Source organism: Meleagris gallopavo, chromosome 2 (assembly GCF_905368555.1).
Source record: "Meleagris gallopavo chromosome 2, MGAL_WU_HG_1.1, whole genome shotgun sequence".
Classification (NCBI taxonomy): Eukaryota; Metazoa; Chordata; class Aves; order Galliformes; family Phasianidae; genus Meleagris; species Meleagris gallopavo.
The window spans coordinates 21,721,772-21,749,420 of NC_139405.1; the positions used below are offsets into that span (position 1 = coordinate 21,721,772).

Here is a 27,649-nt window from a genome sequence, read left to right on the forward strand (position 1 = left end):
GGCTTAATAAGTAGAAAAGTCATTCAGGAGCTGAGATGAAAGCTGAGCTTTCATGGTGCTCAGAGGTAGCCCCTTAGAGGATGCTCAAGTTGGATATTAGGAAAAATTTCTTCTCTGAAAAAGTGGTCAGGTGCTGGAATGGGCTGCCCGAAGAGGTGGTTGAGTCGCTGCCTCTGGAGGTGTTCGAGAAACATTTAGATGTGGTACTGAGGGACATGGTTTAGTGGGGAAGTATTGATGCTAGGTTGGACTGGATGATCTTGGATGTCTTTTCCAACCTTGGTGATTCTATGATTCACGTCTCCTAGGATAAACACCCAAATGACAAAACTGTCAGGAGGGAGGGAAATATGTGCATGTTTTTTAAGCATCCCTTGGAAGCTCTTCTGGTCCAAAAAAAATCAGCTTTGATTAACCCAAAAAGTAGGCAAGTGAGAATATGATTTTTTTTAGCTCCAGTAGTAATGGCAAAGAATCTGTATGCGAGAGTTAGGCTTACATTTGAATTACTAGGCATAGTAAGAGAGGAAAATCCCCAGCTTTAAAACATACCTTTAAAAAAAAAAAAAAAAATGTTTTCTATAGCAAAGCTTGGGCAGATTGCTGTTTGCTGTGCTAATATTTCTTAGTTCTATCACCAGCGCTACTCAGATTCTCTCTTGGATCATTGAGAGCTGGGCTTGTAGCAGTCTTGCCTTTCAATACTTACATCCCTATGTGGACGTGGTGCCTTGCTTTTACCTGTAAAAAGAGGATAAGGTAAGAGCACTGTTCTGTACCATGGGTGCTTTGGAGGTGTAGGTAAAAGTAACATCTGAGCAGTGACAGCCATCAGAAAAGTTCACTATATAGCTTTTAGTGAAAAAACTGAGATTATTTATCTGAAGAAAATGTTGAGATTTAAGTGTGAAAAGAAAGTTCATAGAAATTTTTCAATGAGTTCTTGAAGAACTGAAGGGTGCTGTTACCTTTTCAGAAGGGGAGATGGTGAGAAGGAATAAATGCTTGAAATAACACAGTCCACATCAGGGCAAAACGTGACCTGAGGCTCATATTTGTATACTTTTTGTTCTTTCTGATGAAAATATAAAAATATGTTAAGACAGTGCAATCCACTGTTTATAATAGACACTCAAAAGCACTTGCTTTAGCAATGAGAAATGACTTGGCTTACTTATTCATAGGAAGGGTAAAAGACATGTATTGTTTCTGGAACAAAGTACTCGAACCAAGTAAAAACCATGGTATTTAGAAGAGACTGAGAAACAAAGCAGTTAAAATGTCCTGAAGTTATACTACTGGTATATTTCATTCCAAAGAGTGTATAAAGATACACTTAATCTTGCTCATGGGATTGGGCAATGGATTTAGATAGCTACAGGAATGTTTTATTTAAACCCACTTGAAGTTTGCAACAGGACAAAAAATTTTGAAAGGGGAAGTTAAAAGAAACCAAACTCTTTGCAAATAATAGGTAAAATGTCTTGTTTGTGTCTCTTGGTTGCAGGTACCATTAATGACTGCTATGTATATTTAAGCAGCTGAGTGCAGATCCTGTAAAGGAAACAGCATAGTGGACTCCCTGTGAGCCTCCCTTCAACATGGATGCCCTTATCTCATGTGGCTCCCTTAGACTTCTTCTAACTTCTAAGCCAGGGAGTCTTTGAAGCTGTGAAAGGAGCCACTGCAGTCTCCCATCTATCAGTGCCCTGTCATAAGCACTGCTCTCTGTCTTGGCATTTACATAGATAGCTGAGAGCCAAAGAGCCAGAACATCAGAGAAACAAGGCCTGGCATTAAGTATATTCTTTGTTCAAATGAGTTATTAATCATAGAAATAAAGCATGCAAAGATCCAATGAGAATGGAAGTTTGAATCCCACTCAATTTTTTTCTTAGTGGCTGAAACTCATTCTAGCTTGTACAGTGAACAGAAACATCTTTCTACTGGTTAAGTACTAAAACTAGTTGTCTGGTGTCTTGTTTGTAGAGCTGTGCCATACACGTCATACAGGGAGTAATAGAACTTGTGTGGTCAGCATTGAAGGCTGTATTGACAGGAGCCACTGAGTCTGTGTTCAGATGAGAAATAACTGCTCAAGCTGTTTTGGCTGTCTCGAGGCTTCTCATCCAAATTGAATGTCATGGTGGATCAGTACATGTGGCACGGAGGGAAGCAGCTTAATGAATCTGTCCTTAGTCAAGGAATGAATTTTACCTGCTCAACATTGTGAGTTTCATTTGCATAAAACCACCTTCTTCAGCTTTGCCTGAGTAATTAATTAAATTTATGTTAAATTCTTAAACTAACAAGTTACTTAAAACAAGGAATACTCCTGTTGTCTACACTGGGAAAAAACCGTGCAGGAATGGAAGCATTGCAGTTTGGATCTCAAAATGAGTATTTCCACTGATGCAACCGTAGTATTGTCTGATGTCTAACTGATGTGTTCTTTCAAACAGATACTAATTTTGTCTTGGGCAATGCCCAGATAGTGGATTGGCCTATTGTGTACAGCAACGATGGATTTTGCAAGCTATCAGGATATCACAGAGCAGAAGTTATGCAAAAAAGCAGCACCTGCAGGTATTTGAGAACAGATTTATTTTCTGGTAAATAGTTTGTAATGTTGTGCTTGAGGAAAACAGTAGTCTGTTCACCTCCATTCTCTCTTTTGTCTCCTGGGGCTGCTACTGTCAAATTTGCTTTCCAGGTGAAATAAAATCAAAGAAGAGCTGTTTCTAAATAGGTCCTTTTCGCACTGTAAACAAATGGTGTAGTGTCTTTGTTTAGTATCTGACTTGAATTCCTTGCTTTCTTTGCAGTTTTATGTATGGAGAGCTGACAGACAAAGATACAATTGACAAGGTCCGGCAGACATTTGAGAACTATGAGATGAATTCCTTTGAAATCCTGATGTACAAGAAGAACAGTAAGTAGTCGATTAGTTTGTTCATTAATGTAGGCGTGTAAAACTGTTTTAAATCATGACATAATTTGCAAGTCTGTCACCCTGGAGTACTGTGTTTTATGTAGGGTTAAATAAGTCCTGGTTCTGTCGGCAGATCTACAAGAGAGAAAGGAGAACATTAGAGATGAGAGCCACTCATGGAAGCTCTAATTCATTGTGATGTTTAGAGCAATTTGTGTATGATGCCAACGTTCCTTTCATTAGCAACGTTAGTGCCCAAGCTAGGTTTATGCAAATGGTTTTTCTTATAGAGAATGTTTTCAATTTTTTTAAAAATTTGATGTAGCAAAACCAGTATTTAGATGTAGCTTCGTAATAAAAAGGTCCAGTCTTTTGTTTTAGAAGCTAGACTACTTCCTGATGTCTTTCAATGAAACTGTCTTTTGTTTTGGACACAAAACTCCTTCTTAATCGTACTATGATTATTTTTTCTTTTCTTGCTAGGAATTTTAGTCTGTCTGTAACTCCGCATGTTAGCAGGTGAACTACTTGCCCAAAATTTGTTGCTCTACCCCATGAGTGTGTCATGACATAGCTATTTTTGTTTACCAAAAGTAACCTGAAGTGCAAATACACTGAGGTCTTCAGATTGACCAAATGTCAAGTAAAAAGACTCTGTTCTGTCACTTTCATTTTGTATTTAACAATTTTGCCTTCTAACCATGAAAGAAAGGTACCTTGCAGAAGCATCTTGCAAGGAGCTTCTTCCCATTACAGCTATGATGATTGCTTCGATCAATTCTGCACTGGTGGGCATGGGGAGCTTTAAACACAAAGCATAACATGAGCTGCTGTGATGCAATTTTTGACAGTTAACCTTAATGCTGTTTTATTTTTCATTAGAAGTGCCAGTTTTCTGGGAAAAGGTAATCATCCTACATTTATGTGTGTAGCCATTGCTGTTCCTGTTGAAATAACCCACTAGTGCTGCTGTTGGAGCTTGGAGAGAGAACAGGGACTTAACAAGAGCTAAAAAGATAGTAGTTGTGTGTGAGAGCTGATGTGTGGAGCTGCTTGTTTTGTATTAGAATTTGTCTATTCTTGTAAGAATTGGTGGTGCCAAAGTACATGGAATTGGTTTTTGTCATTGTTTTAGGGGGGGGAAAAAAAACCTCTTTAAGAGATTTTGTATTCATTTCTCTCTAGTCTTTTTCATTTCTTTTTAGCCTGTTCAGAGCATCACGACCTCTGACATGATGCTGTTGCTTAGGGCCTTTTTGGAACATAACTTTGCTAGTCCAATAGAGAAGCTTCATGTGCTGTCTGGATGGAGCTTTATGGTTCATGCCTTCTGGTGTTATCTGCCTCCAATGTTTACCTATTTCTTAAAGATGATTTCAATTCCTAGCTCGGTTAGTGACCACAGGGACGTGTGCAGCTTACCTCTACCTCTGTGCATCTAAAGCCAAGTAAATAAACCGTGGTTTGGGATCTAGGATGATGTGGAAGTTTCTCTTAGTTAACAGCAATTTGGCACCAAGAGATTCTGCAGCTACTCTTTGTCATTGCTGCAGCATATGGCCTGTAGTACAGCCTGGGGCCTCTCTGTCTTTCATGCAGATTTAAAGCAAGGTAACTGTGGAGTGAGGAATGCTTCCTGCCCTGCTGTGCACTTCCCTGAGGAGAGGCGGCCTAGAACAAAGTCCAGCTGTGCAGAAGCTGTATTATGCGACATGCCAAAAAGCAAGGCTGCAATGGTTCTTCTGTGTGCATTGAGGGTCACAGTCATGGGAAAAAGGAAAGCACAGAGCTTACTTTTGAGTTTAACAAAACACAGTGCTCTTATGTTTGTTGGATTTGTAGCTTTAGAGGTACCTTAACTACTGTTAGGGAAACTGCCTAAAAGCACTAGAGGGCTGTAACTGAGAAATACCAAAAAAAAAAATGAAAGTCCCTGTGGCTTATTCTGAGAAAAATCTCATCATGGAAAATATTGTCTTGTTTAACAGTCATTTAATGTTCGGGCTATTGCCTCTGTTGTTCTTGCAGTCGCCTAACCTTTACCTAAGACAAGCATTTTTGACATTTTTGTCCTGAGTTCCAATATTTATATGGTTGTGCTATACGAATATACCATCAGGATGATGGGAGGTACAGTATGTCCACTAATTTTATTGCAACTCACTCTAAAAACAACATAGGCGGTATTATTCAAAGGAAGGATGCAGTTTTCTGTCTTCATGTTTGCATTTCTGGATATTGTCTCTATTCTGATCGCCTGTTTCTGTCTAGTTTTCCTTCTCTGCCCAGTAGTGATTATCCCCATTCTTTTGAGAATTTGAAGTTAAGATGCAAAGCAGGTTTGATGGGTCCTGTGTTTGATAAGCTAGGCCCTTGATTTACTTAGCTGAAATGTGATGATTGCTTTTATTCTCTAGACAAATTTCTTCCTAGAAATGTAGAGCTCCTTCAGGATAATTGGAGGCAATTGTAGCATGCAGGTGAACAGGCACCAAATTTTTGTCATTGTTGCTCTGGTGCCATTCCATTGCAGCCAGTGGCAGTTCATGATCATTCCTGGAAGGAGGCACAGTGAAAGCTTTCTTTAATCCAGACTGCAAAACAACAACACGTACATTGACAATAATTTCATGTGAGAGCTTCAGTTCCATTGTTTGATTAGATGTGAGTGTCCAGCGATGCTGGCAGTATTGTTTATGTTATGAGAAAATGAAAACAACTCTAAATCTCAATGAAATCAGTGGAGTTCTGCTAATTACACCAAGGAGGGATACAGGCTGATATTTTAGACAACGTTTTGCACCTAACCTCAGTCACAGCTGATTTGAACTGATACAACTTTAAAAGTCTCCTGAGAAATTAGACTTTTAAAGTCACTTGTTCGACTGTTATTGTTTACTCTAAGCCTGATAAAAATGTCTCAGTAAATTAAACTTAGATTTTCACCTCTTTGTTTCCTACAAGCAGTGCAAAAGCAGGCTTCTTCTAGATGTACTTGCTGCCATTACTGCTGAAGTATATTTTTGTGTGCGTGCAAATTTATTTGCTTCCATCTGCCTCTGAAGAAGTGATGCCTGTTTGAAATATAACTCCCTTCCCTGTGCTGTATTTAATCATGCTTCAGTGGAAGAGCATCAGAAGTGGGCTAAGAGCTAAACGGAATACAGGCTTGAATAGCAGAGCAGGCTGATGAAAAAGAACATTTCTAGCTAATATACTGGACTCTTGTCTTAATTTCCAGCTATACAGGAGAGTCTGTGAAACTCTATGAACTCCATACAGACTTACAAAGAGGCTTCAGGAGGCCTCTGTTTGGATAAAGATGTTCCCATTGATGCAGTGGTGCTGCAGAGCCAGCTCTTGGTTTTTGGGTGATTTTTTTTTTTTTTTTTTTTTTTTCTCCTTCTGGGATTTTCTTAGAGAAAAGTGAGGCCAGTGGAAGCAGCATCCAAAGGATGAGCCATAGGTAATTCTTTTGCAAACTGCATACTGGTTTAGATAAGCAGCAACTCATAATATATGTACCTAGGAAAGTTCTAGAAGCTGGGCCTCACTCCCTATTTGTACTGGGATTCATTCTCTGGTTTTCTATGTGCTTGAATACTTAATACATTGAATAACATGAAGATTCGTGGGCTTGTGTGTATTTAATTTTTTAAACATACGTTCCCTCCCCCCACCCTTGGACACTCATAGATGTCAAAGTATGATAAATAAGCCCAAAATAGCGATTTGGCAGATTTTGCCTGCACTTGCCTTTGGGACCAGTGCTTTCTGCAGGGGTAGAAAATAAAAATGTAGGAAAAAAAGACCAACAAAACAACTCTACCCATGCTAATTTTTAAAGAGCAAAATTCACTTTGGGGATGATTGTCTACTGCTAGGAAAGGGTTTCTCATAACTTATATTGGTTTAAATGATTTAAAATTATGTGTGCTGAGACTGTAGTGTCTGCAGATGGATACTTTTGGTATATAACTGCTAAATTAAATCAATGCATAGGCCTGGAAGCAGGAATGAGGGAGTCCTTGGAAACTGGCATGTATCCTTCTGAGCCTGCCACTGAAATCTATCTCCATACTTGTCAAGCATTATGCACACCTGTATCTTCTCTTCTATGAAATCCATCTGCATGAGTTACCCTCAGGAAGGTCAAACCAAAGTATTTTGGATTCATAAAACTGATGTTTTCCATTGACTTCGAAGACTTCAAATGTGTTACAAAACAAGACCTGCTGTCATTACCTCAAACATGAAACTTTCCGATAGTACTCCTTATATTTTATTAGGAATTATTAAATGTTTTACCTGGGGTAAATGGAAAGAAGATTTCAGACTTTTCTGTGTTGTACCCTTTTTTATAACCACTATCTGATGTTGATTTCTCTGAGGAACAGGTAAACCGTATAAGCACCATGCAGCAGTGTGTGCTCTGAACATTTTAAACTGTTTGTTTCAGAGTCATAGGATAACTTTGCATAGCAGCCTCACATTTGAGGACTGAAATTGATTTTCTTTGTCTTACCACATAAGAGTCTGATCTTTAGAAGTGTTACATGCCAGAATATAGCAGCCCTGGATACAGAAACTATGAAGGCAGTATCTTTTAAAGTGATGGAAATGTAATGTCTACTGTTACTGGCACAGGGTGGTGAACTTCTTCATACTGAGCTTGTTTGGTCTCATTCAGTGCACATTCTCTGCTAAAAAGTAGAGTCTATGAAAAGAATTGCTTTTAATCTTGCAAATGCCTAAGGCTCCTCTGTGCTTCTAATTTAAAAGCTGTGTGAGTACAGTGACTTTTCAAATTTTTCCTAAACGACTTGTGTGCTAATTTGATATAGGACAAACTATTTGGTCTATGTGTGATAGAAGGAAGCAATCTCATAGAGTCTTGGGCATAAGTGAAACTCCAAAAGGGGTGACTGTAGTGGTCATCTGTGCTGTGTATATAACTGTAGTCCTGCTCTCCACATCACTGCATGGAGCAATTGCTGGAGACACAGCACATCCTTCTAGCCTTTTCATTTCCCCACTGCTTGACTGTTTTACGTCTTGGGCAATCGTTGATAATGACTTGGTTGAAAGGCAAAGTTCTGCAGAGGTTGTACTGCTTTGAGGAGACTTGCCCTTACTTGAAGTAACAATCGTGAAGGCATCAGCTGAATAGTCAACGTTCTTTTTTTATATCGTTCTACTTTATGGAAAGAAAAAGTTACTATTTCAGTTTTATTTAACCAATTTGCTTTCTGTAGTTTTGAAAAACAGCTGATAAATTGACCTGTTTGCTTAAATGGTTTAAGATATGGGGCAAGGGCATGTTTAGGTAATCATTTTGGTTTTCATTACGGCCTATTTTTGGTTGACAAGAGAGAAAACAGAAGGAGAGGAGGGTCATCAGTATGCTCCCAGGGAGAAGCAGGAATATACCTTTAATGCCTTATTCACTTTCACGCTGGAGTTTCTGAAGGACCTCAAAGTCAAATCACATGTTAAATGCTGATGTTCCTGGCAGGGGGGTGAACATGTCACTGTTGAAATACATAGGACTGGAAGGGAGGAGAGGGAAGAGAGAGTTGTATTTGTCTTACAGATGGGAAATAGTAAGATGTGGAGACATTTACTGTATGTTAATCTGGAGGAGATCTGGGACCTGAATCATGTCTCTTAAAATAGTCTTGTCTTCAAGGCAACATCTTAAGTCCTGTGCTCAGGCAGTAAGAGCTGTATCAATTAATTTTCGAATTAGCTATGTAACTTTTGTACCACAAGATAGCCTGGTGCTACAGGCTACTGTCAGAAGTTTGTTGTAGGATTTAATCTCTTAGCGTTTGTTCTCACTGCTTTTCTGCAAGCTTTGAAGTGACGTTCCTTTTCTAGCAGGATTGGTCCTATGCCACTAGACAAACTCTGGATTCTTTCACTGTCGATTCCAAATCTAACAGAAGCCAGCATGGCTCACAAGTGTTTACTTCTTTGTTTGTGCATTGGCATTCTCATTGAACTTTACCAGTGAGAGACTTTGCCAGAACTGAACACAAAATGTAAATGAAAGTAGATGTATTGTTGGAAACGCTGGTAAACAGTCTCTGAGTGGCTGTACATCAACACACACAGAAGGCATAAGGGGAAGTTACTCTTGTTTTGCTATCAGAGCTCTAACAAATACTGCTGTTTCTCTCACTGCCTCCATAGCACACAGACTGAACCTGAAAATCCCATTTTTCATTAGAATGGCCTGATCTGTGCCTCCTGCTAGTAGTGATTGTCTGGCTGAGCAGGGACATCCGCTTTGACACCAAGAGTATGAAGGCTGCCTGAAGGAGGTTGAAATTCTAGTTTCCGACCTGATTTATAACTGGTTTATACTTTAAGCTTTCCTGTTTAATAGTTAAATAAACTGTTTAATGTTTAAAAAAGTAAAATTCTTTTGATAATTAAACCAGAATGCAGGAAAAAAGCTGAGTACAGCCACATCTTGGCTAAACCTCTCAGTGTGTTCCCACAGTTCAGATCCCAGTTCAGCTATTAATGAGCTCCCTGTTGCAGAGCACTGCAGAGAGCCCATCTCAGCCCTGTGAGCTCTCACCTCATGATTGTGTTTTTATATCTACTTGTCTCCTATTTCCAGATGAGGCTGACAAGCTGTTGAACACTCTGGGGGTAAAAACTCTGAATAGCATTGGAAAAGCGTATAGGACAGCCTGGCAGAATTTTTCATCTACTTATTTCTGCTGTTGCTGTGTTACTACGTAGGTGCAAAACTGGAAGATGATTTACACAGATTGTGTGTTCCACCTTGATTTTTACATTTTGACCTGCAACATATCCTGTGTTTGGCACTCTGAAAATGATAAGACTCCCCAAATAATGACAGTCATCAGAAATTTCTACTTTTAGCTAGTAAGGAGAGCTGACTCTTTCTCACTTTCTCATTGCCAGTGGGCAGATGGCGAAGATTTATACTTGGTCCTGGAAAAAAAGGGTTTTGTTTTTCTGTTTTGATATAAATAATGCCGCACTGGAGTGGGAGTCAAAGGAGTCAGAAGGCGAGAACCCTGCTGCTATAAGCTTGCCCTGCAGCAACCTTCCACAGGTTATCAGGAAAAGTCTTTCCTCTTTCCATACTCCGATGTCAGAAAAGTCATCCAACAACATATTGTAACATAGTCACAAGGAGCATATAACAGTGTATTTGAAAAAATAGCTGGAATATGAACATGAACTGCATCCTTTATGTTTCAGTTGTGTGTTACAGTATCTTCCAAAGCAGAGTAGTAGTTGATATGTCTGTGAGAGTCAGAGATAAAGTTGTATGTGTAATTATGAGCAGTCCATGGGAGAATGCCTGTAGGTTGAACTAACAAAACAATGCAAAGTGTTTTGGGGAAGGGAAAAGCATCTCTGATTTAAAAAAAAAAAAAAAAAAAAAAAAAAAAAGGCGAGAGCATGCAGGCTGTAGACAGATCTTGGCTGATCAAAAAAGCTGCAGTGTTAGTGAAATATGTTGAAACAGGTAAAATTAAAAGTAACTGATCACCAAGGTGTCAAAGTAAAACCAGTGTGTGGATATAATCAGCTTCAGAACAGTTAATGTGAAATTGGGAAGAAGAAATAGGCAAGAAGAAATGAAGATAGGTAGCTTTTTAGTAGCTCCTGAGAATGGAGAGTGTAAAGAGCATTACTGTCTTGAAAATTACTGTCAAGTCCTTTGCAGCATTGTCTTCTAAGCTCGTTAATAAGTTAGCAATGATTTTGAAGCCATAGTTACTCTGCTGAATCTTTTCTTGCATTTAGCATTTTTGTTTGCTTGTTGTATTGAAGGGGGTTGTTCAGGTGCACTAGCTCTTAAAAACAAACAAACAAACAAAAAAACAACCCAAGCAGCCATAACAAAACCAAACACAAATAAAACCCCCATGATATTGATCCCTGAATACTTTTTGCTCCAGAAACGTCTTTCAGTAATTCAATTTGGATTTCTCTGCTCTTTCAATGAACGACTCCTTGCACTGTATACCCTGCTGTCCATAGAAGTGGCTGTACATATGGCATGGAAGCTCAGCCAGGCTTTGAAACTGCCTGTGCTATACATGCACAGTGGGGAATCAGGCTTCGTTTATGGAAGTTGTCCAGAGGTCTTGGCGTTGTCCTGGCTTTCTGTGGCCAGAAAAGATGGCTAAGCACAGAAGCTGGGAGACAGCCAGATGAGGCACTGGGTAGCAACATGCTCCGTTATGTTAGCATAGTAAGAGAAATACTGCCTTTGCTTGTAGTTGTGAACTAACTCAGGTTTCCTTGTGAACCTTTAACAGTCAGGAAACACAAGTGGCCCTAATTGTTTATAACTGTTGCATGTAATACACCATAAAGTATTCAAGTGAAAACGCTGAGTAATTCATGTGAAAGAGAATCTGATCTCTAGTCTAAATGAAGGTCCTGTGATCAAGAAAGAGAAGAAATATTCTTCTACTATAACCCTGTATGAAGTAGGCTGTCCTGCACAAGTAACAAAAGTTAGTTGTGACACTATTTGTTCTGGCTTTCCCCTATGGGAAACCTGCTGATTTTCATATTTTGTACTGGTTCCTTTTACGTAGACTTTTCTGTCAAATGTAGCTCGCAAAGGAAACCTGAGAGAAATGTTACTCACAGCAAGCCAGCTTGAATTCTCTTCTGGGCTCTTAAATTTTAGGTCTGCAAAAGCAATGATGAATTTTTTCTTCATTGTCAGTGAAGGCATAGGGACAGTATGGAAACATATATACAATTAGTTACTTTTTTTAATGACTGAAGACTGCACAGAAAATAATGGTGCCTTCAAGAAAGGTATGCTATGACATAGAGGAGCGTACTGCTTTTATTTCTGACCCCCCCCAAGCTACTTATACTCAAATACTACTAACATTGATGTGCTGAATCCTGTGAGATGGGAGTGGTAGACACAGTCTTGTTAAATGGAACTTCACTGCTGTCACTACTGAGTTTTCAGCAGTCTCAGCAGAACCACTGGAAATATAGAAAGGCAAGTCTGACTGGCATTTTCTCTCCTTGAGGTGATTCGTGTGGACAGATGTAAGGAAAATCGACAACAGCATCTGAAGGTCATTGTCTGGGAACGTTTTTTTTCTATGTTGTGCAGGCTTTAATCTTTCAAGTGGTTTTTACTAGGAATTTTTCTACTGAAGTAGTTAAAAAAGTACTGTTATATGCAGTACAGTTTAAGTCCCAACCATAGCATGTGGGCTGTCCTGATAGCTTATTCTCTTCTATATTCACTGGAGTCCTGCTTCACACTGGAGTGATTCTGAGCAAGCTCAGAAAAAAGTCAAACCGAAAGGCAGCTTGCAAAGAATTTCCCTTCCATCGGACAATTTGCAGGCAAGGCTAGAGTTTCCAGAGCTGACATACTTACTAGGGACTGGTGCTCCCCCAGAGAAAACTAAAGCCAACTGTGCTCTTGAGTTGGGATTCTTACTATGGGTGTGGTTTAGGCACTGTTAACCTGTCTGCAAGGCTTGCACAGGAACAGCATGACTGTGTTGTGTACACTCTTGCATGTATATGGGACTCTATCAGCTTTCAAAGTGCTGCCTGAGTTCATGTATTGGCTTTGTAGATGAAGCCCAGAAGCAGGCAACAATTCCTGAAGATTAAAAAGCGAATCAGAGGTAGAACACAGAATTTAACTAACACTTTTGTCAGCTACTCTGTCAATTTTCCTAATAGGTGTTTACAAAACTCCTAAAACATTAACATTTGTATTTGTAACATTTGTAACATTTACAGATGGCTGATTTGGAAATGGAAACATCTAAATTAGCACACTTACTATTCTGCCTACCACTGACAAACTTTTCGATATGTTTGTTTCCAGGAACACCTGTCTGGTTCTTTGTGAAAATTGCTCCAATCCGAAATGAGCAGGATAAAGTGGTTTTATTTCTTTGCACTTTCAATGACATAACGGCTTTCAAGCAGCCCATTGAGGATGATTCGTGTAAAGGTTTGTCTTTTTAATAATTATATATTTATTCTGCTGTTTTTCATTTGCCCCGGTCTTGAAAAAGCTGAAGTCCTTTAAATACTTAAAGACTTAAAGCCAAAGGATTGGATGTTAAAATAACTTACATGAAGCTCCTAGTGGCACAGCTATGTGCAAGGAATGTCTGCATTGATTTCCTATGAGAGTTGGCTCTGGCCTGCACTGAAACAGGTGATTGCTAATGAGACCCCCAAGTGCTTTAGGAAGCAGAGCTTGCTTTGCAAATAGGTGCTGCACTCTGTTTAAGATTCATTATTAATTCCCATACCAGCATAGCCTTCAAGCAGTCACAATGATGCTTAACTGCCTCTTTCGTCTCAGAGGAAATTGAAGGGTATTGGGCCCTGTACAAATTGTTTATGACACCGTATGCAAAAATGGAGGTATTAATCCTGTCTAACAATGATCTGAATAATTTAATTCTGCCTGGCTTGACATGACTTAGCATTCTTATATTAAAGTTCAGGACTAGGGTTGTTTTTTTTTTTTTTTTTCACATCTGTGAAAATACTCTCCTAGTCTTAAGTTGAATCATGTGCAAGCTGTCAGGTTGAGTGAAGTAGAATTGCTGTGTTCTGCTGTTGACCCTTTGCTAACTTACACCCTAGAAATCTGGAAGCAAAATCAGCTGTGAGAGAGGCATAAACTTTTACTCAGATTCAGATCCTGACAGAATTAGACCTTTTGTACCCACATGTAGAATTACAGAGACTTGCGTCCTCTGGGGTGAATAAAGACGTAAGTTCTCCTGTTGTTTGCATTTTTGTAGTATTTAATAATATTTGTAGTATTACATTAAACAGGAAACTTACTGTGAAGGTGAATTGATTTACATTTGTTCTCAAAATATTATTCTTTAAAAATGCAGTTGCTCAAAGTGGAAACACCTGTTACCATGAAAAAGGAAGTACAACCTTAACAAACATACCGTCTCTCAAGTTATGTGGGTTATTTTTTTTTTTCCCTTTTGAATGCTATTTTTTTAGTTTTTTAGTGTTTTTATAAAACTAAAAAATGTACCTTGTTGGAAAAATTGGGTCTACAGTATTTTTTTTTTCCCTGCATAGTGATCTTCACCGTGTCCTAATGAGGACTGACAGCGTGATACAGTAAAGCTGGCTCTCATTTGTTTGGTGGGAGTGAAAGCCCTTCCTTCATTTGTTCAGTTGGTAAGCAGGGCTTTCATTCAGGAATGGTAGCCATGCCTTTTTTCTTTGGTTTTGCAAAAGATCCTTAGTTGTAGTGGTGACTTGTGCTCTTGTGAGAAGAATTTGTCCTCCACTTTCAAAAGAGGGAGGTGCTGCAACTTTCTGTTTTCAAGAGAAGTGTGCTGAAGAAAGAAAACACAATTTTTTTTATCATTGTTTTTTAAATTTCCTTTCTAGGATCTTGAGATCATGCTGTTGTTACAGTGATCATAGTAATTCTTAGCAGTTCCATATCTAAAACAATGTAATACAAAGATTAAGCCTATTTACAAGTGCGCTAACTTGCACAAGAGTTAAGATGCAAAGTAAAATTTGTTCATGTGGCCCATGGAAAGTTGCTAAATACATGCTGAGTGTTACAGACAGAACAGAAGAACTGGACCTATTGTTCAGAGGCCACTGAGGCAGAGCTCTATACATGTTGCCTAAGTGCTGTTGCTTTGTATGGAAGAGTTTGTGTACTAAATAAGTGTTGCAAATCTTATTTCTGAATCTCCTAAAATTGATGAACTTGCACCATTTTCATGCCAACGTTGCTGTGTACACAAATCAAACGTGATACAAATGAATCACACATTCTTTATTCTTTTCTAATGCTTAATTTATCCCTTATGTCTTCCTCTCTTCTCTAGATTACTTCCTATAGGCTAGCTTCGGAATTTTGTGTGCTCCGGATAGGTGATGTTGTGTCAGTCATTTGATGGCTAGATGAGCAATTCCATGGAAAAGAAGAGATAATTTGCAAAACAGAATGTTAAGTGTGTGACCACACCTTTAATATTAGAACTCATTGTGCAGCTGGATACTGTGAGGGGAAAAAAACAGATGTGGAATGTTAGACAATTGATTGTCTGCAATGAATTCTGGGACTCGTGGAGGGGAAAAATATGTTGGAAGTTCTAAAAAAAAGGCAAAATTATTTTAGCTGCTTCAAAAAATCATTGCTTTTACAGACCTGAGCTTTGCAGAGAACGCATTCCTTGCACGGTATACAACATTCCATTGGAAATTTGTAGCACGTTTTTGAAGGGCAGCAATTCTCCTGGAAACATTTCAAAATAATGGAAAACAAATGAGCTCCTGAACTAAAAATGCAACACTCGGGATTTACATATTAATTGTTTTTAATTTAAGCTGAGAATTGATTGCTAAATCAATTATTTCTCCATTCTCACCTTCAGTCAACTTTTATCAACTAATCTTTTGCTGTGCTTCTACATGAAATCAGTTTGCTGTGGTTATGACTAGTTAATATCTGCTTGCAAATGCAGGTATTTTAGTATACGTGCTATCTACATAGTTACAGAGTGGCACAGCATGAAGCGTGTGAGTTCTTCAAAATCGTCTGTACGTCTTTGTGGAGAAAACATTATTTTGTGCAGGGACATGGTTAAAGAACAGCTTATCTGTCAGGTTGAGCCTGCCTAGCTACAGTGTATCTTAGTTTCCTATCACCTGCTGGCAATATCAAGCATGATTTTTCAGCTGAATGATACAGTCACTCCATAAGTGCAAAGTGTTGAGCTCTAATGACAGGTGATTGACTGGTACACAAAAATTAATAGACATCTTTTATCTAAAGGTGACTCAGAGAAAGATAGAAGGTCCCAGTACTGTTTTTCATTCTTAGTCCATTTTTTAAGATTAATAATTTCAAAGATTGGAATAATGAAACAACGTTTCTAAAGTCCTGTTTAAAAAAAAAAAAAAAGTAGGCTTCTAATTATAAGCCTCAGTTGTTTCAGTAGATACTTATTTTATGACTGCAATGGGCGTTAGTTACATTTGATTTTAAACGCAGGTGCTTTAAACATAGCTCATTCTAAACAAAAATAGTGTGTCAGTGATGTTGCTGATAATATTTTTTTTAAAACACTCTGTTTTCATCTTTCCCTGTATAGTTGCCCCTTTGGGGGAAAAAAAAAAAATCAGGAAAAAATAGATTTACTTGAATAAGCAGGCAAAATCAAATAATGTCATACCTGAATTTGGCCTGGGAAGTGATAGGTCACTTTCTTAGCTGAATTTCAGAGTATATGCAATCAGTGTGTTTTGTCTGTATATGTCTTGTTTTGATTTGAGATCTAACACACCAAGTATGAGACATTTGAGAATAGTATATAAAGTAGAATGCATCACTTTATGAAAACTGTAGCTTGTTCAGGTAAACAGAGTGTGCATGCAATCTGAGTAGCTAGTAGGAAACAGGTTTTGCATGTGTGAATGCAATGATGGCATACTGAGAGTCATCTGTGCTGCTGAATCAAAGTTTGGGAATTATGCTTTGGATTCTAATTTTTTTTGTTTTTAATTTTATTTTCCACCCCCAACCCCCCCCCCCCCCCCCAAAAAAAAAAAAGAGGGTCATCAAATTCAACATCACAATTATATGGGAAAATGGTTCTTGGTCTCCTAGTTACTGTAACCTCCTGTGTTTTATAGCCATCATCAGTTATCATCTTCTCTGCAGAAGCTTTAGTTCATTTTGCAGGTAGGCTGTCCTTTGCATTGCAAGCAGGGTACACAAAAAATAGTATTTTGATTGCCTCAATCTTTATTCAGGGAAAACTCCAACCTGATGTTCCCTTTCTTATTTTTTTCCCTTTGTTTCACCTTTTTTTTTCCTAATTTTTTGTTCTGTTTTTAAATATGTATTTATAGGAGCAAAGCCAGTGTTTGAAATATTTTGATTGTTATACTTTACTTTCATCTAGATAAATTGGTGTCTTAAAAAGGAAACAAATGAAAGGGAAGCAGTGAGTATATTAAGAACTTTGGTATGCTTTTCCACTCCAGATGGAAAAATAACACAGTTTTAGTTATGAAATTTTAAAGGGCAGGAGCATTCAGACTGCAGAGAGGTGTGATGGATGTAAGTAGGGAACTGTGACATGGAAGAAAGCAAAGGTAGTTCCAGAGAAGGTGGTAACTGCTGGAATTTGGATTTGCTTGCATTTACATATTTCTATGTGATCAACAGACTTGTGGTTAAAGTAGCTTATTCTCAAGCGGGCTATGCCTTTGTGTTCTAACTTCAGGAACTGTGTGAGTTACAGAAGCAACTTAATAACAAGGATTTTGTAACTGCCACAGTAAATAATGTTTGAATTTGTGATTCATCGTTATCAAATTGAAGATATTAGTAGGTAATAAATACTTACCTGAGATAAATAAGAAATGTGTTGTGGAGTCACAGAATCACAGAGTATCAACAGTTCATGCTCATCTCAAAATTGAGGAAATTGGTTTCTTCTGCTTGAGAGGGTTGTTACATGAAGCTTAATGCCTTGAATAAGTGAAGTCTTGATGCATTAAATATCCCAAAAGTGTGTTCTGATGCCACATTTCTGCACAAAACAATGTTCAGGAGGCAGCTTTTGTCCTTGTTGTAGGCATCTTGGATGTTTTCAAGAGCAGCTTTTACTTAGATTCTTACGCTGAAATAGTGAAAGGCTGAAATAGCATCAAGGAATGTGGGACAACTGGAGTTGGTCTGTAATCTGAAGGCTCTTCATCCTTTTGAAGCTGAAGACATTCTGATTGTTTTGCTGAAAACATCATGCAGGGATGAACTGAGAAAGGAAACCAATTGGTTATGAGAATAGGTTAAAACCAAAGAGAGAAAGAAGCACAGGCAAGCACAACCCAGGGTTGGCATCCAGCTTTTTCCAGTTTTGTTCCCAAATTCTAAGCTGTCTTCTCTAAAACAGCATAAGTTCTTGCCTGTTTGAGGAATCTATATACCTACAAGAGAATTGCATAGAGTCACTGGATTTCAATTTAATTTTCGCTTTCTCTGTTTCCAGAGGAAAACAATGGATGTAGGGATCTCACAACTAACTGCTTGTGCTGAAAGAGAACTTGTAATCCATATCATCTGGGCCCCCTTTTCTGGCAGGACTAACATCATTTTGTTCCTATACCACTCTGGAACTTTCCTTGTCTTGGAAAGTTCAATTTTCTTCCTGAGACCAGCTCTGTGGCACATAGAATATAATGCTTGTATTCTGTTTTGTACCTTAAGTCCATTATTTCACTTCACTGGATAAATGTCTGACTTGTAGACTATATCTGTCTTTAGTCTTCTAAAGGACAAATTATAATACATTCAATAGGCACTGCTGTCTTTTCAAGAAGTGTTAGAGAAGTTATCATTTGATAGGATTAGTACTGGCTTTCCATCTCCATTTAGTTGTTTTTTTTTTTTCTCCTGTGTTATAATGTGTAGATTCAGTATAATTATGCTTCCTTTCTCTCTTAAAAAAAAAAAAAAAAAAAAAAAAGTAATACAAGAAATTGTCCTGTCCTAAAAATGAGATTCATACACCTGGGACAAAGGCACAGAGATCCAGTGCATATTTTGACATGTTTAATTATACTTCCTGTGTAGTGTACCCAGTGTGTGGAGAGGGTGTGTAAGTGTATATATTTCAAACCTCCCACTTTCAGGTCAGCACTGGTTCGAAGAAACCCACCAACCTAAGCATTCCTGCCTACTGAAATAGTCTCTTGCTTGTATGGTTATATCATTTTCAGATCAGTGTTTGAAGTATATGGTAACAAATCTCATGTTTGTGGAACAGCTCATTTGAACACTACTTAGACCCCAAAAATGATATTTGCAACATGCAGGGCAGAGTAGGTGCCTATAGGAGATGCTGAGACAGGACCATGTCAAGCTCTATGACTGCCTTTCAAATGTAGATGGCTTTTGGAAAGATGGGAGGTACATGAAGATGCTCAGCATTCATAGCCACATTTATGCCTGCAGAGTTGTCTGGTAGTGTTTTTGTACAAGAAAACTCAAGTGAGGTACTTTTCTTTCTCCCTCTCAGTTTCTGTTGAAATAGCCTCTTATCAGAAAACTTGCTGATGGGGGGGGGGGGGGGGGAGGGAGGGAAGGGCTCTAAAGGCCATCTGCTGTTTTTGAATCAGATCTTGATTCTTTCAGGAAAGCAGATGATCAGCTAGCAAAAGAAGCTGTCTACTGTAGTTGACATTGAAACATTGCATATCTGGTTAGGGAGCAGAGTCAGCTCTGCTGACTTAAGCTGGAAGTCGGCACGGCTGCGTAAGCGGCACGACGGGGTCTCGTCTTCAGCACCACGGACAGCGCCAGGATAGGGCTGGCGCCGCTGCCTCACTGGTCCTACAGGCCTGGAAACGTGGTTTGGAGCTGGCAGCCTGTTGAGACAAACCTTGTCAGTCTGAATTTACACAAGCGACAGTCTACCCATGCTTATAGCCTTTCTCCCTGGCCTTGTGAAACAGGAGGAAAATTTAATAGTGCAACATAAGCGTTTTTTTGTAAGGTAAAGATTGTGTCAATATAAATTGCTGTAGCTGTGTTGGCTTCGCAAACTCTGGTTTGATTTATAGCAGCCAAAGATAGGCCATTTTGATTGGTTACTCCCACCTAATCCATTCATTTAACCTCCACTGTCTTTAATGAAAAGATAGTAAGGCATTTATGTCTCAGCATGTGAACTGTAGTTAGTTTTTTTCACATATAATGGAGAAAGAATGCTCTTTATATATATTTAAAAAAAATTAAATAGAAAACCCACAGTATTTGGAAATGTTTTGTGAAAAACAAAGTGCCTTGGGTCAGTTTTGCAACAGGTACAGATTAACCTCTGTTAAAATTCTGTCATGCTGATTTGTTTCTTCAAGAAATACTGCTCTATAGTAGCTAAACTCGCATGAATTTACCAGGAAAGATCCTGGGTGGCAATTACACAATCTATGTGTTGCTGAATATTCCGAGAAAGAGTTTACTAATTCTGTTCAAGTTTGTTATTAAACTGTGCCAGACTTTCTTTAAGGTGTGCTTGGAGGCCTAAGAAAATGTTCACTTTTATTCTTGTTTTTAGAAAGATAAGATGAATTTGGTTCTTCACTTTAAGAATATACAAAATAATGCATTTATTAAAGACCAATTTTTTTTTCAGCTCTGATCTGGAAGACTTTGTTCAATAGCCAGTTCAGACAATTTATTTATTTTTTTGTGCTCACCCGTCAAATTGACAAATATGTTCTTGCAAGTTCCATCAGGGTGATGGATGAGGGTGGCATCAGAGTGAGATGTCAAACAAGGCTATGTTCTAAGTAGTGGACAGTATTTTAACTACCCATATTCCTTTACTCGTTACAGATCACTTGCAGCCTAAAGTCTAGACTAGTCTTTAAAAACTGTCACTGCTAATAGCGTCATTTCTGTTGGTGATGAAATTATAACGTGAAGGGAAATTTTTCCAGAAGCAAGATTTCATTAAGAACTGAGTCTGCAAAGTGCTGAGCACCCTCAGTTGGAGTAGGAGGTGAGACTGCTCAACAGTTTGCAGGTGGTGCTAGCATTTTTCAAGACTGGGACCAAAAACACTGATACTTTCCTTTCAGACTGCCAAAAATACTCAGACGTGTACTCTGCCTGACTTTTTCTGTTATGTCAAAGTACTGCTCATAAATGTTATAGTTAAAGCTAGCTCATGTGTCTGTCACTCAAACTTTCTGTTTTGAGGGCTATTTGAAATTACTGCAAAAAATATTCTGAATTAAAATTCAGCATGACCTATCTGCCAGAATTTGTTAAATGTTTTATTACAGTTTGAGAAATTCTATTTGTGTATTTTTCTCTTTTGTTTAGAGAAGATAAAATTAATGATTTTATTTGTTTTATTTGCTCTGCTTTTTCTTATATGTTTTTCTCTGCTTATTCCAGAACTATGTTTAATGCATCTGAGGCCAGATTCATTTCCGTTACAGGCAGCTCTGGCTTTCATTGTGTCTGATTTTAGTCCTACATCTTTATTAGTCTGGGACATCATCTTCAGGGCTGTGAGATCCAAATCTGACCATTAGGTTTAATAGGAGATTATTGTACAGTGCACATTTATCCTTACAAAAGATGTGGTTTGTGTAATGCACTCTTGTAGAACCCTTGAACACAAAGCTACTGCAGTTGTTACTTAACTTGTTACTTAACCAACCTGCCACCTTTACTGTGACTTGCTTTTTTTCTGATACATGGTTAAATTATACTCCCTTGTGGTCAGCATTAGTACAATTTGCTCTATTTTTCTTTTAACTTTTATTTTTTTTTTAAATAATGAGAAACTTTATGGGGTATACTTCCAATTTTTTGTTTTGTAATGTATATAATGTTGCATGGTTTTTTTTTTTTTTTTGAGGTTGGGGAAAGTTTGCTCGCTTGACCCGTGCCCTCACAAGCAGCAGAGGAGTGCTGCAGCAGCTTGCTCCGAGTGTGCAGAAAGGAGAGAATGTTCACAAGCACTCACGACTTGCTGAGGTAACATTTCCTTTTCACAAGAAACAGTAAAGAAATGTGCGTAGCCTTTTTGGATATGCTGTCTCTGCATGAGCTATTCAATCTGTCTCCTTTGCCCTGTGATTCTGAAACTAGGTGGCAGGTACAGGAGCTCAAAAGTATATCGTGTGCTGTGAAATGTCTCCTTTAGTAGTGGAATTGAAACTGGTGTTCAAAAGACTTAATGCAACCTAACTGCAATTTTGGCTTCCATATCTCAGCAAAATCTTACAATGGCATTATTATTGAAATAATGTTTTCCTTATTTTTCTTTCTTCTGAAGATCTCTCAACTCTAGTTGGATCTTGGACTATTTGCTTGTTTAAAACCGAGGTGAGATAAACTACAGCTAGTGCAGAAAGAAATTCCAGAGAATCATTGGCACAGTTCTTTGCATCCATTTATGTCTAATTTTCTTTTAGTGGGATCCCAGTGAGTTTTAAAACTGGTTAAAATATACGTTTGAGATACTGCTTTTATTGACAGAACATCTATAAGATGCCACAAGCAAAACTTCAGACAGTAGAAAAGTAAAAATTTGATTTAAGTAGATTCTTTCAAAGTTTTGAGGAAAGATCTGTGCAGAGGCTTCATGAAGTATGAGGGTTTTAGGGCTTTCACCACGAGGGGGAGAGACTGAACTAAGTTTCCTGTTGTTGTCTCCAGGACCAGTAGCAGGGTCTCCCCGGTGTAAAAACAGCTTGGGGAAAATCTTGATGTGGTGTTCGTGACAGTATGGCCAATGTAACATGGTACTCCTATATCAGCCTGTTGCTGTCAGTGCCATGGCACCAGCCATGATTCTTGACAGTAATTCTTAATCTTCATTTGTGGCTGGAGGTGTAAACCATAGATGAGCTCCATGAGTCTCCCAGTGTTTGTTTTTTTCCAGTTATGTTTTAGTTTCCCTGCAAAGTAGACATTTCCTTGGCCGAGCCTGCGTTTTTATCACATGACCATAAAATTTCCACAAACAGGAGCTTACCTATTTTGTATTTAATGTAGGTGCACTCCAGAATGGAAGACTGATTTTTGTTATGAGCATTTTTGCAGAAAGTAGCTGAGATCACACTAGCAGAGGGAAGGGTCAGAAATTCACATGAATGCTGTGTGATTATCACATTCACACCCTGAAATTGCTTTAGTGTCTTAGAAGTGGGGACGTTCTCCCATATAATGTAAATCAAGGCTTACTACTAAGTAATCCTTCCTTCTCTTCAGATGTTTACTCTTGAATTTTAATTCACGCTAAAATTAAGGCAGTGGAATGTAAAGTAGAAGATCTGAGGTTATTCAGTTTAGCTCTTTGAACCTCATTCTCTAGACTTATGTGGCTACATTACCAAAACATACTGTTGGCTGATAAGTTGAAAAAGACTTCTCAAGTATTCTAACTGGTGCAGTAAGTTGATTCATTACAAATAATAAAGGGCAAGTGTATAGTTTATATGTCTGAAATGAGTTTCTTTAATTGCTGGCTGAATATTGCAGTCATTATTTTAAAAAGAACATTATCCCCAACTGTAATGTAGGTACCTTGTTGTACATCAGCTGTAATTCCATCTAAGTCAATAGAATGACACTAGAGAAAAGCAGAGTGCATGTAATCACACAGACAAGCCCACTTTTTATCCTTAGAAGACATGAGCTGTCAGACTTCTTATTCTAGAAAGATCTCCTAATAATATTTAAGATGGGATCTCTTAACTGTTCCCCATTGTATTTTCAAATGTCTTTATTTTTTTCTTCATTTCTTCAGTAGCCTATTTGAAATTTTAAGCTCAAATTAGAGTGCAGCCTATTTCTTTTTCTACTTGCTGCATTTCATATCCATCTTGTTTGCACAAGAAATCTCTTCATTTATTATTAGTGTTGCTGTTAGTTCATTATTACTTACATTTTTTAAAAGCTGAGGAGCTGGTTGTATCCTAGTAGCTGCATGGGGCAAGGTGTTGTACAAACACAAAAAGCAGTCCTGCCACAAAGGCTTAGAATTTATGTTATTGTTTATGATTAGTTGGCTTCAGAAGGGTGTTAGTGAAAAACCACTTTGTTTTATCCACAGGCTGTGGATAATACAAGCAGTGAGCATTAAGCTTTAGTCTCTGACTTTTGCCACTGTGCGTAGATTTGTCTAGCCTGACTTTCTAATAGCAATCATGTAAAAACTGTTTAAATTCATTATGCAATTAATGCAGGGATGTTAGGTAACTCTAAGCACATTTTGCAATGTGAGTACAAAGTAGTTGATACGGTTCTGTGGTTTTATTACTAAGGAACTAATTGTAGGAACCATTCTTCCTGGTCACTGCAAAGTTCGCTTGTCTTCTGCACCTGTGGTATTGCCTGATGCATTCTGTACATTTACCAGGCAGCTTGGGGTAAACAAGAGCATGTCATAATTTAAAAAATGAAATAGCTATGAGGCATAGAAGCAGAAAAATTATAATGGTGCTTAGCAGCATTGTCTAATAAAGGACCTTCTGCCATTTTTTTTTTTTTTTTTTTAAATCTTGTTTACTAGGGACTTACAACTGCCATTAAAATATACATAAAGTTGAGACTTAGCACCTTAGCCCTTGGCTGGAGAGTAATTTGTGTGGGTGCTTAGGAGAACAAAAGGGAGAATGAGAGCAAATACGCTGTTGTAAACAAAAAAGGGGGGAAATTAAGTTGAAAATGAATGTGTTTTTTTTTCCCAAGTTATTCATTCTTAGAAATAAATCATTTAAAAAACTTGCTAATGCACTTTTATTAGTCCTAGTTAGTGATATATTCACCATTTTGAAACTGATTTATTCTAGACTTCTTTAATTCTGTTTAAAACAAAAACAAAATCCAAAACACAGCCTTGTGAAACTTATGGTGAAGTTTTTCCTTTCTGCTCTTGAAACAATATTCTTTGGCTTTAAAGAGCGATTAAAACATCATGCATCATTACCACAAATAATAAATGTGGATAATAAGACTGTAGTTGCTGATGAATCAGAAGTAATTGGAATACTTCCAATAATAGCTTTCTGAAACAAGTATTTCTTTTATTGAGGTATAACCATGTAATGGAGAAAAGTCTTTCAAAACCAGAGTTGTTTCAGTTATGTATAAAATGATAGTAAACTGATCAGTGCACGTGGGTGAAAGCCTGGCATGTTGGTTTATGTAGTTGCATGCATTTTCTTCATAATTACTCTTACATTTATCTTGTGATTTTTTTTTTTTTTTTTTTCTTCAGGAGAAGTATCTTTGCAAGCAGTTTGTATCTAGTTAGTTTGTGTGGGTGGGTAATAACACATGACTGCTTCAACAAATACTGCGTTTCAGGTTGGCACTGTTCTCCCCAGAGGCTGGAGTACAGTAAGAGCACCTTGGTGTAGGGCAGCATGTATTTCTCTTTACATCTTCCTGGCTTTGCTGTATAGCATAGAGAGTGGGGTTAGAGCTCTCTTCTCCAGACAACCATGCAGTGGCGTGCGTCTCTGGAAGGATGGAGAGCAAATAGACCATGCATGACTCTTGGTATGACAGTGGAGAACTCTGGCAATTCTAGCAAGGTGTTAGAGTGGTTTTACAAGGTCATTGTGTTAGTGATGTAGTGAGGGGGAGCCAGGACTGGAATTTGTCTCCAGCCTACCTAAACAGAAGGCTGGAGACATCCCAAGTGTGCTGCAAGTGGTCTTCTCCACCTTGTAAGTGATTGGCATCTCTTTGTCATTTCTTGATGCCCATCTCCTGCTCTCTCCTTGCTTTTCTCTTTTAGATTCGCATGCAAACTTCTGGTGCTCATCTTCTGTTGGAGACTGGGTAAAACCTGACTCCTTGTTCATTTTAATTAGCTATTGGGAGAGAGTGGAAATTGAAAAGGTTTATTAATAAATCTAAACATTCAGATAGCTTAGACTGTGTTTACTTTCTAAATAAAAGTGGAAGAAGACATTGATGCTTTTATTTTTCTGCACTTCAGCCCTTTGGGTTTCAGACAAGCTAGTGGAGAGTGCTTTGTACTTGGTGATGACATTTTAAAACACTGAAACAGCAGAGTTGTTTGTTTTCTTAGTGATTTGAAATGAGAAGTCTGTTTTTCTCTGCATTCAGTTAAGTTTTACATCCATTCAGTTCCACTGGATTTACTGGTATTCTTTGTGATTTACAGCAAAATAACTGACACCATAATTCAGTCTCTTCTTTATTGCCAGAGGCTTTTCTTGCCATGGCTCCCATTATTTAGGTATACGGCAATACATTAGTACATTTTCCAATAACTTCAGCTTGGAGGATGCAAAATTTCCACAAGTTCTTGGAGGGCAAAGAGACCAGAAGTGGCCAAAATGGAGTGCATTATACAATTGTCAGTCTAGAATTTAGATATGTAAATTTAAGAAACAATTTAAAAATAAAGTGCATTTTTCTGTGCTATACGGTTGAAGTTCCTGTACTGAATGGAATCATTATCAAAATGCTTGATTTTTTTTCAAATAGTATTTAGGCTAAAAAAAAAACCCCAACAAATAGTACTAGGAATTATCTGATGACCAAAGAAGAAATTATGTTTCACCCTCTATATATAAAAGGTAAAACATATCTTCCTGTGCTAGCTAGATCTTGGCGTTAGAACTAAAATCCAGTTAGCTGTCTGCAGAATGTCACTATATGATGAAAAGTGCTTGGTTTTGCTGATTAATTATTTCAGTGAGTGAATATTGCCCAGTACACCATATTTCAGGCTTGGGATCTTATGTGAGAGCTGCTGTTTGTGCTAAGCCTTGCTGAAACCAGTAGTAGCACAGTGCTTTCCAACTGGTCCAGGTATAGCTGCAGTGTTCGAAATGGAATGCAGGAGGTATTTGCAATACTGATGTTAGGCCTGAACTTTTGTCAAGAAAAGACCTTCAAACATTTGTAGCTGGAACTGCAAACAAGCTGTGTAGGAAATGCATGCCATGCATACACATTAGCAGGTCAATACACAACATCTTCCAGTCAGTGCTACGGTCTTCTGGGAACTGTATTGGCCATTTCATCCTGCAGAGAAGAGACTTTAGTCTTGTGCTTCCTTTAGCTTTGTCACAGCACAAGCCAGCAATTTTTATTGTGGTAAACCTGAGTGAATCAAGTTTAGGAGTGGCATAGCACTTAATACTTCAGGGGCCTTGCTGGAGTCCTGGTTTGGTCTGCAAGGATCCTACCTTTAAAGGGAAGTGTTCTATTCCCCTGCTTGCTGTGATTCTAGAAACTCAGTGAAACAAACTTCATTAGGTTTTCAGTTTTTTCTTATAGTGTTGATGCCCTTGTGCTAACCAGCAGGTCTCCCTGAGCAGGTCATGCTATTTCTCTTCTGGAAAACACAATGTGCTGAAGGTCAGCAGGCTTGTTTTTTTGCCTTTCAGCCTCTCATAGTCATTTAAACATGTGCAAGGGACTGTGATATGACAGTGTCTGACCTCTGTGGTGCACAAGAGTAACTGATTATGTGAGGATGTAAGGTTCAAAGCGGCAGGGAACTTGGTCTGAGATTGTTTTGTCCAGTTGTTTTCTTTTTGTCTTTTTTTGGATTAATCTATTGAGAAGAAGAAAACAAAATAAAACAAAAAACCACCAGTTAACAAAGAAGAAGAATAAAAAGTACCCAGAAAGCCTGCAGATAAAAATCCATGTCCAAATAATTGATGTTAACAAAGCTGAGATAAGGAGCATGAATGGAAGACATCCTTTCTATTCTAGATGTGCTGTCTGATCTTTTCCCAGAGCCTGTTGCTCTGAACTACGTTGTAGATAAGTGTGAAAAGGAACCATCCTCCTAAATAGTTCTTCCAGGTTCTGAGTCTGACATTATGAAACACATCTCACTCGCTCAAGTTTCCACTTCCTTTTAGTTTTTACCTATAATTCATCCTGTATAAATTTCATTTTAAATTATAACTAGTTCTTTTTTTCTTTTTTTTTTGAGTCAGGTCATTCACCTTGGTTCCACCCTGATGTATAACCACAGATATAAACAAATGTATTCTTGTTCGCAGATAGGAGGAAATTTAGTTCCTAAGATGTTTTCATGGTTTTCCATAAGTATTGCATAATGTAAAAGCATGATTGTATTCTTTTTGTACTACTGTGCAGAATGGGAAAGATGGTCAGATTTTAAT

At 38.1% G+C, this 27,649-nt stretch overlaps 1 protein-coding gene across 1 annotated transcript in view; it reads left to right on the forward strand.

Annotated features, from left to right (window-relative positions):
- KCNH1 (potassium voltage-gated channel subfamily H member 1) overlaps positions 1–27,649 on the forward strand; it is a 180,833-nt gene that overhangs the window by 9,479 nt on the left and 143,705 nt on the right. Inside the window, exons 2-5 of the mRNA XM_085219311.1 lie at positions 2,463–2,586; positions 2,826–2,932; positions 12,810–12,938; positions 21,376–21,494. Of these exons, the coding sequence (XP_085075437.1) occupies positions 2,463–2,586; positions 2,826–2,932; positions 12,810–12,938; positions 21,376–21,494 (479 nt within the window). The remainder of the gene's footprint in view (positions 1–2,462; positions 2,587–2,825; positions 2,933–12,809; positions 12,939–21,375; positions 21,495–27,649) is intronic.